Source organism: Dermochelys coriacea, chromosome 14, assembly GCF_009764565.3.
Source record: "Dermochelys coriacea isolate rDerCor1 chromosome 14, rDerCor1.pri.v4, whole genome shotgun sequence".
NCBI classification, from domain to species: Eukaryota; Metazoa; Chordata; order Testudines; family Dermochelyidae; genus Dermochelys; species Dermochelys coriacea.
The window spans coordinates 32,753,378-32,763,611 of NC_050081.1; the positions used below are offsets into that span (position 1 = coordinate 32,753,378).

At 47.9% G+C, this 10,234-nt stretch overlaps 1 protein-coding gene across 1 annotated transcript; it reads right to left on the reverse strand.

Annotated features, from left to right (window-relative positions):
• Positions 1-7,202: 7,202 nt before the first annotated feature.
• LOC119843080 (olfactory receptor 12D3-like) lies at positions 7,203-8,143 on the reverse strand. The gene is given in 2 exon segments (XM_038371975.1): positions 7,203-7,993; positions 7,996-8,143. Coding segments are annotated over 2 exon segments (939 nt in total).
• Positions 8,144-10,234: the final 2,091 nt, after the last annotated feature.

Consider the following 10,234-nt stretch of genomic DNA (forward strand, 5'->3'; position numbering starts at 1 on the left):
TTTCTCAGCCACTTAAACAAAACAGAATCTAATGCATATCAAGCTAGATTACTTACTAAGTTCTAAGACCCCATTCCTTTTCAGTTCCTGGGAAAGGCATCACACAGACAGAGAGAACTTTGTTTCTCCTGCTCCCCCTCCAGCATTGAAAGTATCTTGTCTCCTCATTGGTCATTGTGGTCAGGTGCCAGCGAGGTTATCCTAGCTTCTTAACCCTTTACAGGTGAAAGGGTTTTTCCTCTGGCCAGGAGGGATTTTAAAGGTGTTTACCCTTCCCTTTATATTTATGACACCCAGGTTCTCTGAAAAATGAAACAAATAACAATAGTAACGGTTTGAAACAGAAAAAAATTATATTTGAGCTGTATAACCTGTGAGTTCTACTCTGGCATTTGACTCCTGGAATCCAAGGCTCTTGCATATGGAGGATCCAGTATCTCACTTGCAAGAATTCACTTGCTGGCTGCTGGCACTTCCCCTCTAGCTCACTGATCATGCCATTTAGACAGGAAATCTCCTCCAAGTGTTTGGCAATGTTCTCATCCCTTCTCTTCTCAATCTCCTTGTCCAGCTCTTCCAGCCCGGCCAGCAGGAGTCGCTCTTGTTCCTCCAGGAAATGCCGCAGCTGCTCAAATTCAGACAGAATCTTCGGCCTCTCGGTTTCTACCTGCTCCTGTAACGAGGAAGGGAAAGGGCAGGGAAGGGCACACAGAGTGAGTCACCTGGGGCCAGATCTTCATCTGGTTTAACTCCATGAATGTCAATGCAGCTCTGCCAATTCATGCCAGCTCCAGATGAGACCCTGGGTGCTTAATGGGGGGGGGGGGCGGAGGGGGTTTTATTGCAACCTTAAATAGCGCTTGAGAGAAACTTTCCCATAAAAACATAAGAATGTCCAGATAGGGTCAGACCAAAGGTCCATCTAGCCCAGTATCCTGTCTTCCGACAGCGGCCAGTGCCAGGTGCCCCAGAGGAAATGAACAGAAGAGGGGATCATCATCCATCCCCCATCACCCATTCCCAGCTTCTGTCAAACAGAGGTGAGGGGCACCATCCCTGCCCATCCTGGCTAATAGCCATTGATAGACCTGTCCTCCAGGAACTTTTCTAGTTCCCAGTATTGTTCAGGGGAAGATTTTCCTACAATTCCCTGCTGGCTCTAATCTGACTGGTGTGTCTATGTGCCTGACACAAGAGAGTCTGTGACCTTCCAGGTAGGTCCCTGAAGGAGAAGTTAAGACAGGACCCTGGGGTTATGTCCACACAGCAAAGAAAAACCTGCAGCCGATCTGTGCCAGCTTACTCGGGCTTGTGGGGCTCGGGCTGCAGCATAGGCATTGAATCCATGGGAGCTCAATACCCACCAGCGGCCCCGATGATCAGCTCCTCCCCCTCTCACCGAGCGCCTTTCACGCACCAGTGATCAGATGCATGCAGGACACGCTGGGGCGGGATGGGGGAGGCAGAATGAGGGTGGGGTGCACTTGGAGGAGGGGATGGAACAGGGCTGGGCCTTGGGGGAAGGGATGAAGTGAGGGCGGGGTATTGGGCAGAGCCGGGGTCAAGCACCCCTGGGGAAACCACATAATCAGAGCCACTGGGCTGCGGGGCTGTTTCATTGCTCTGTAGGCTTCTGGGCTCGGGATGGAGCCCGAGCTCTGGGACCCTTCACTTCTCAGGGTCCTAGACCCTCACAACCTGAGCCCTGCGAACCTGAGTCAGTTGACACAGGCCAGCCACAGGTGTCTAGTTGCTGTGTAGACATACTCTGGATGACATTGGGAGTGAGAGAGGCTGGGGCAAGGAAACAAACAAAAAAGAATGAAACAAAAAAGAACTCAACAGACAGCTTAACCCTCTAATACATTAACTCTGGAAATCCTGATAGTTGCTCCCAGAGATGCCCAAACACGTAGACATCTAGAGGTGCAAATAGGAACACCCAGAAATTCCCAGCCCATCCAAACACAGACACACAGGCCCAGACTGAGCCTGGACTCAGCAGGGATGAGGGGAGAACAGGCTCTTTCTGTATCTCCTGGGGAAGGCCACACAAGCTGCCTTGTGCCCCTGAGGCAGATGGGATGCTCCTGGCTGCTCAGGAGAGGGAAAGGAGGCAGCCGGGCCATAACTTCATGCCTGGTGCTAGCCAGCCCAGGATCACGCATTGCATCTCTCCCCCTTCACATATCAGAGTCCAGAGGCATTTTCATCAGCCCAAGTGCAGGACACATAGTGTCTGACACAGTCCAGCCAGCACAGACGGGACATCCCCAAAGGGGAACATAGAAACACAGGATCTCACTCAGTGACACATGGTCACAGTATGAGACACAGCCTATCCCATCCCCCACACTACCAGAATGATATGCACCCTGGGAGGGACATGCACCTACATGTCCTTGATGGATAATAACAACCTGATACCTACCAGATGCTCCCAGATTCTTGCCTCTTTGGTCACTTTCAATCCCATCAGCTTTTCTCTCTCTTCCTTCAGAGTCTGTAATTGGATCTGGATTTTTTCCTGGCAAGGAAATAATGTTGGATGTTCAACGTTTTTTCCCTTCTTTGGATAGCGGCATAGGGAGAATCCAGTCCCTACAAACTATAACCCGGCTGCACGGATATGACTGTATTTGTTTAAACTCTTTGCAGCTGATTTAACTCAAAAGGAGAAAATGATTCCACAGCCATGCATAGTTGGCCACCAGGTTTGTCTCCTCCAATTCATTGGATTGTTTTACCAGTTACTGATGTTACAATCTTGGACCTCTGCATAGTCCTTAGCCCCCTGGCCTCTGAGACATCTGCATATTTGGGAACCAAGAAGTGAGTGATTCCCATCTCAGGAATAAAGTGAGTGACACAGACAAAGGAAAAGAATGGCCATTGTTCAGCAAAACACTGAAACACATGCTTTCATTAGATCAGTGGTCTCCAACCTTTTTACACATGTAAGCAGAGTTAGGATGAGCTCCACCCTGACATCTGGTGGTGAGGTTTGGCAAGTTGTAGAAAAGAACTTCAGAGGCTGATCTCATTTGCATAGGTACACCCACCCTGCCTAGAATGAAGCCATAGCTGCCCAAATGGTCACTTTGGCTGCTGTGGGATCCCCCAGTGTCTCTGTTATTGGGGCAGGAAGAATAAATTGTTATTACCCTGATTATGGGAATCAAGGACAGTGGAACTGTACTTGGCCTTTTGTTATGATGGAGGGACTCGCCATCAACTAAGTAGCTGTTGCTAGGCAAGGGACATGGGTTCCAAAACTCTGTGAGGTAAGAAAGGTTGGAGCTGGGTATTAGTACCTGGTGTTGTGGGTTTATTTGTGAGAGCTTGATGTATCAGTTGCATCTCTGTTTTTTCACTGTGGAACTTCAGAACTAATTTTGGGTTTATTAGGAGTCCAGCTACAGGTGCTGAGCTGAATTGACTTTGGCCTTATGGTGCACTAGCAGTGAGGTTCCCACTATCACAAGCTTTAATCACTAAAGAGCTAAAATTATTAAGAGCTGAAATCATTGAGCACTGTGTTAAGTAGGGGGGAGCGTGAAGATCTATGGTAGCATGGAGCAATTTGTGGGACTGCTGGAGCAGCTTGTGGACTGGCTGGTGGAGCAGTTCGTGGGACGGCGATGGCTGCTTGTGGGACGTTGAGCTGAGCAGAGCGGAGCAGTTTGTGGAATGGCTGGCGGCTCGTGGAGCGGATTGGAGTGAAGCCCTATGGAGCTGCGGGGCAGTCAACTTCAGATCATGTAAGATGCCCCCTACTTCTTCCCCACACACACACACATTTCACCCAGACTGAGAAGTAACACTCTGCAGATGAACTTTTGAACTCTGGTTACTGAGTTGTTGGACTTTTTGGACTTCGAGTGATTTTTGGATTGCTGGACTCAAGACATTTGGGTTGTGGGACTCAAGAACCCGAGGGAAAGGCCATGGCCCAATTTGCTGGGGTGGGTCTTTGCTCATGGTTTGGTTGATTTGGTTGCTAGTTGTGGTGGTTTCCCAATTTAATGCTGATGTCGTTTACCTCATGTTATTAAAGATTCTCTGCTACACCAAATGCATCCGATGAAGTGAGCTGTAGCTCACGAAAGCTTATGCTCAAATAAATTTGTTAGTCTCTAAGGTGCCACAAGTACTCCTTTTCTTTTTGCGAATACAGACTAACACGGCTGCTACTCTGAAATCTGCTACACCGTGCTTGCGAGACGGGAAGTATTGCCTCTTTGAGGCACCCAGGGGTATGTGTAAGATTTTCCCAGGTCACTGGGTGGGGGCTTGAGCCAGTTTTGCATTTGCTTTGATGAGAGGGAACCCCTGTGTACTGAACCCGGCCCTTGCTGCTATCAACACGGCCTGACAGAAGGATTACACACACAAGATCGCTTTTTGAATTTAAGATCAACCCAGGATCTACCCTGCCCCTTCCCCGAGACCCCAGGCTGCTCACTCCATTCCCCCTCCCTCCGTTGCTCGCTCGCTTTCCCCCACTCTCTCTCACTCACACCGGGCTGGAGCAGGGGCTTGGAATGCCAAGGGGGTGCAGGTTCTGGGCTGGGGCTGAGGGGTTTGGAGTGCAGGAGGAGGCTCCAGCTTGAGCCTGGATTAGGGGGTAGGGGTGCAGGATGGGGTGAGATGTGAAGGCTCTGGCAGGGAGTTTGGGTGCAGAAGGTGGTTCTGGGCTGGGCCAAAGTGTTGAGGTGTGGGAGGGGGTAAGGGGTGCAAGCTCTGGGAGGGTGTATGAGTGCAGGAGGGGGCTCTGGGCTGGGGAAGGGGGATGGGGTGCAGAAAGAGTGCAAGGTGGCTCCCAGTCAGCAGCGCACCGTGTCTAAGGGAGGCTCCCTGCCTGCCCTGGCCCCATACCGCTCTGGGAAGCAGTTGGCTTGTCTCTATGGCCTGGAGAGGGGCGGCTAAAGAGGCAGGCGACTTCTTGCGCTGCCGATGGCCCCCCACCCCACCCGTGCCAACTCCGCAGCTCCCATTGGCCGGGAACTGTGGCCAATGGGAGCTGCAGGAGCAGCCCTTGCAGGTGCGGGCAGCACACAGAGGCCCGCTGCCCCCTCCCCACCAAGGGGCCGCAGAGACATGCCAGCCGCTTCTGGGAGCGGTGTGAGGCCAGGGCAGGCAGGGAGCCTGCTTAGACCCGCTGCGCTGCTGGACTTTAGCAACCAGAGATCGCGATCGACTGGCAGAGGCTCCAGGATCGACCAGCTGATTGCGATCTACCAGTTGGTGACCATTGAGTTAGATCAAGGGAATAGTTCCATTGTCTTCAGTCAGATAACTCATGCTCTTAAAGTTAAGCTCATGTCTAAGCGTTTTGCTGAATCGGGCCCTGTATTAGCTCCATCCGTTTTATTTAGCTCCTGAGCAATGTCATTTTGAACAGAACTATTAGGTAGCAAACGTTCAGCATCACTTTGATCCAACTCCCAGACGTTATTCAGCAAAAGGTTGAAAGCAGAGATCATTAACCTAAGTGGGTCATTTCCTGTCTTCTTAATGCTGTGTGTGTGTGTGTGTACACACACACACACACACAGAGGAAATGAGGCATTCAGATTAAACTGGTGAGAAACCTAAATATGTGCAAGTCTAGAAATTCACAGTGGAAGATCCCATTGTATCTGATGCTTTACTTATTTAAACTCCTGCCTGTTACAATACGCTAGGCTTCCCTACCTTGTACTCCTGGGCAGCTTCCTCTATGGGAACCATGGTGTGAGATTTGTGAGCCTGGGACTCTCGGCAGATCACACAGATGGGGGCTTGATCCTCCTCGCAGAATAGTTTCAGGGTCTTCTGGTGTTTCTCACACACTCGCTCGCCTCCTGAGCCTTTGGCTACCTGTAAACTCAGCCGCTTGGCTATTTGGATAATTTTCGCCAGCTCCCTGTTGGGTCTCAAGTTTCTCTGCTGCACAGTTTCTCTGCACTGTGGGCACGAGAAGTTGGTATCCGACTCCTCCCAGTACTCGGTGATGCAGGCCCGGCAGAAATTGTGCCAGCAGTGGATAGACACCGGGTCTTTGAAATACTCCAGACAGATGGACCAAGCTTCAGCCTGGAGACTCTGCACAGGGCTCTCTGCAGCCATGGCTCCCAGCGGGGGAAAGTGACAGGTTGAATTTCACTTTTCTGCCTTTAGACTGCAGCCGCAATTGGGTGTTTCTTCACTTAGGGTCTTTCTCATTAGATGAGCTGGGGGGGAAACCTGTTTGATTTTCAGCCCCTGGAGACTGTGCAGAGAAATGCAAAGCTCTCTGTGAAGGAACCAATATTAAATTCCCCCAGGCAAAGAGCAGTGCTGAACTGGGGGGAAGGTGATAAATCCCTCTGTGTTTCTTTAGGAAGAAAAACCCTGAGAAAATACTGTAGTTTTTTCAAAATTAAATACATAAAATAGCCATTTAAATAAGCCCATTGGAGGTTACTGTTTATGGTTTAATATAAGAAACTGAGAAACATAAGTTAGGCCCTGATCTTGTTTATATACCCTGGGGAAAAGAAACAAATCAATGGGGCTCTTAAAAATCAGCTTAATTTAAGCTGGCTGCACAGACATTAAAATGCCTCAATCACAATTGTGTGTTCAGTTGCCAGCTTTGAATACAAGCCAGAGTAGAGATTTCGAATGAAAAATTGGATTTATGATGAATAATGAGAGGAAACAAGAATTACAACTAATACATCAACAAATATTCAAACGTGGCCTACGTACAACATTTCAGTGTGTTTTAACAATAAGAGAAGTTGGAAGAGTCTGTGACAGGGCAGAGTTAAGGTAGTTTGCGTGCCTGATCTGTGCATTTGCGGACCTTAACAGGGTTGGATTTCTTTTAAGTGAACTCTTAACCCTCAATTTCCAAGGTTTGTAGCACTTTGTTTTGGAATCTATGCAATATCTCTGTAAAGTAGGTCAATGTCAATTATTCATACGTACTATAAACCTTTATACCAATTTTCTTTGGGAATAATATTTAATATTAATCTTCAAACATTTTCCTCCATAACAATTAGAGATGAAGAAATCCTGGGAGGACATTTTTCCATCTCCATCTTCGTCAATGCAAGAATGTCTCCTACAGTCTATTTTTCCAGGGGATAATGAAGATAGAACCCCTACATTATAATTCCCTTGGACAACATCTCTCCTTTTCACTTCAAAACAAGAAACAGTCATTTGATTCAGTTCCTTTCAGGGAAGAGTTTTCTAGTGATGAATTTCCTGGTGGCATATTTCACCTCACTGTTCTTCAGGGTGTAGATGAAAGGATTCAGAGCTGGGGTCATGACACTGTACACTAGGGTGATGATCATCTCTTCTCCCTTGGAGCTTCCTGAAGAAGAACCCACGTATGGGAACATCACTGTCCCATAGTACAGTGCTATCACGGTGAGGTGGGAGGTGCAAGTGGAGAAGGCCTTTCTCCTGCTTTCCCGTGACAGTACCTTCAGGAAGAGGAAAGAGATGATGTAGAGATAGGAGAGGAGTGTGATGATGAACGGACTCATACCGAAAATCCCAGTGACTGTGTTGAGGAGGCTCAGGTTGAGGCGGGTGCTGCTGCAGGCCAGGCTCAGCAGGGGCTTGATGTCACAGAAGAAGTGGTGGATACGGTTGGGACCACAGAAGTGCAGCTGGGAGGTCATTACCGTGTGCATCAGGGCATACAGGAAGCCAGTAGCCCAGGTGGCTGCTGCCAGCAGCAGGCAGACCTGTGGGCTCATGACCAGTGTGTAGCGCAGTGGGTTGCAGATGGCCACGTAGCGGTCGTAGGCCATGACAACCAGCAGCATGGCCTCACTGCTGCCCAGGAAATGGAAGAAATGGAGCTGTGCCAGACAGCTGGTAAAGGAGATGGTCTGGCGCCCCGAAAGGAAGCCAGCCAACATCTTGGGCACAGTGACTGTGGAGTAGAAGATGTTTAGGCTGGAGAGATTTCCCAGGAAGAAGTACATGGGGGTGTGAAGCCGGGCTCGGCCAGTACCACAGCCACAACGGCTCCATTCCCCAGCACGCTGGCCATGTAGAGCAGCAGGAAGAGGGCAAAGAGATAGCACTGCAGACCCCTCACATTGCTGAGGCCCAGGAAAATGAACTCATTCACCTCTGTCTGGTTCTCCATCCCTGCAGGACAAAGAGGACAAAGCAGGAGAAAGTGAAAGCAGTTAAAGTTCCACTTCGCTCTATGTTGCAAACCCTGTTCCCAACGCAATGCATTGGTTTGGAGTCAGACATTTTGTGGTAGACTGTTTTCTTTCTGCAGTCACAGGTACATTCTGTACCCAGATACAATTGTACAGTAAAAAGGGCCAAAATAATTACTAATTTTGCATTTCTTTGTGAAGGTGAGATAGAGAGAGAGAGAGAGAGAGAGAGAGATTTGATTTTCTATCACTGCTGGTGTAAGAGTAATGTATAAAAGTAGACATATTAATCATACAACTTTCAGTTGAAAAAGCATCCTCCATCCCATGTTGAATTGGGACTGCAAAGTGCCCTACTCTCATGCATTAAACCTGACCATGGACCTTGATGAATTTATTTTCAGCAGTTCCTAAAAGGTGAAGAACCCTTCACAGATAAACACTATGCATATCTGATATTGGGGCAATAGCCACATGGAAAGAAGTCATTCCAGCAAAGCACAGATCTCAGGGTGTTTAGATTTTTTGCAAAAGGGGTCCCAATCCAGAGTTTACATCCCATTAGTTTTCATTGCCCCTTCGGTGAGATTTTAGGGGAGTAATGTTTAATACTCCTGCTGTTATTATTACTATTATTAATTTATTTCTATTACCCACCACTGTCACTGGAACGAATGAGTGGGGCATATAGAGAAGAATGGACATGCTAAGAGTAGAACTGGGGATCACCTGTAGAATCTAGGATTCATTGTTGCAGTTCAGGGCCACTGCACCTGTATTCTCCCCTGGTGGTCCACTAAAGGCCTCATTTTAGGCTCCTGGCTCCTCAGCTGTCACCTTTCTTAGGTAGAGAACCACGTCTCTCCCCTTCATGACCAGGATTTTTCCAGGCTGAAGTTCTCTGCCTATACTGGGATATTCCCAGCAAGCCAGACTGCCTAAACATGCCAGCACCAGTGTTTTCTCTCTGAACGCTATGAACAGCTTAATGGCTCACAGTTATGTTACCAGAATAGCAGCCTGTATTTGCAAAAAGAAAAGGAGTATTTGTGGCACCTTAGAGACTAACAAATTTATTTGAGCGTAAGCTTTCGTGAGATACAGCTCACTTCATGGGATGCTTCAGGCTTGACAAAGCCCTGGCTGGGATGATTTAACTGGGACTTGGTCCTGCTTTGAGCAGGGGGTTGGACTAGATGACCTTCTGGGGTCCCTTCCAACCCTGATATTCTATGATTCTATGATCTATGCATGAATGCATGTGATGAATTGAGCTGTAGCTCATGAAAGCTTATGCTCAAATAAATTTGTTAGTCTCTAAGGTGCCACAAGTATTCCTTTTTTTGTTATGTTACCATGCAGTTTTTTATAAACAAACACATTTATTGCATTACAGAGAAAACATATTAAAACCATATTAAAAATAATAAAATAACCTACACACATGCTAAAAACACTAGCAGAGCTCACCCAACTCCAGCTTCAGGATCTGGTAAGTGTCAGTCCATCAGACCCACAACTGGGTTTTCCCTGTGGTTACAAGTTCATAAGTGTCTCAGATTCAGAAACAGAACAACCCTGAAAAGTTCCGTCTTTCCTTTAGACATCTTGGGCCTTTCATCTTATCATCATGTAACAGGTGATCAGCAGACAATGGCCCACTGCTTTGGGTATAGCCACAAATGGCTGGGTTTTTGCATAACCATAGGTGGGGAATTTGCATTCACCACCCCCTACATATTCCTCAGGAATATCCCCCACTTTTGTCTCAAAAATCTGGTCTTGTCTGGCACATTGTTCAGTCTAGTCTGTTGAACCCCCCACATCTCACACCTGTCACATCCCCCACATCGAGAGGTTGCATACAATTCTCACCCATAATAATACATAAACCATTCACTGAATACAATGGACAGCCAAAATACTTAAACTTAATCCAATAAGGTATCCCAAGGGTATTGCAGGAAAGTGTCAGGACTGGTCCAGTCATAATGGAGCTTAGACTGGAGATTGTGCTTGGAATCCTAGGACATTAACAGGAAGCTGCATCTAGGGATGAATAAGACTAA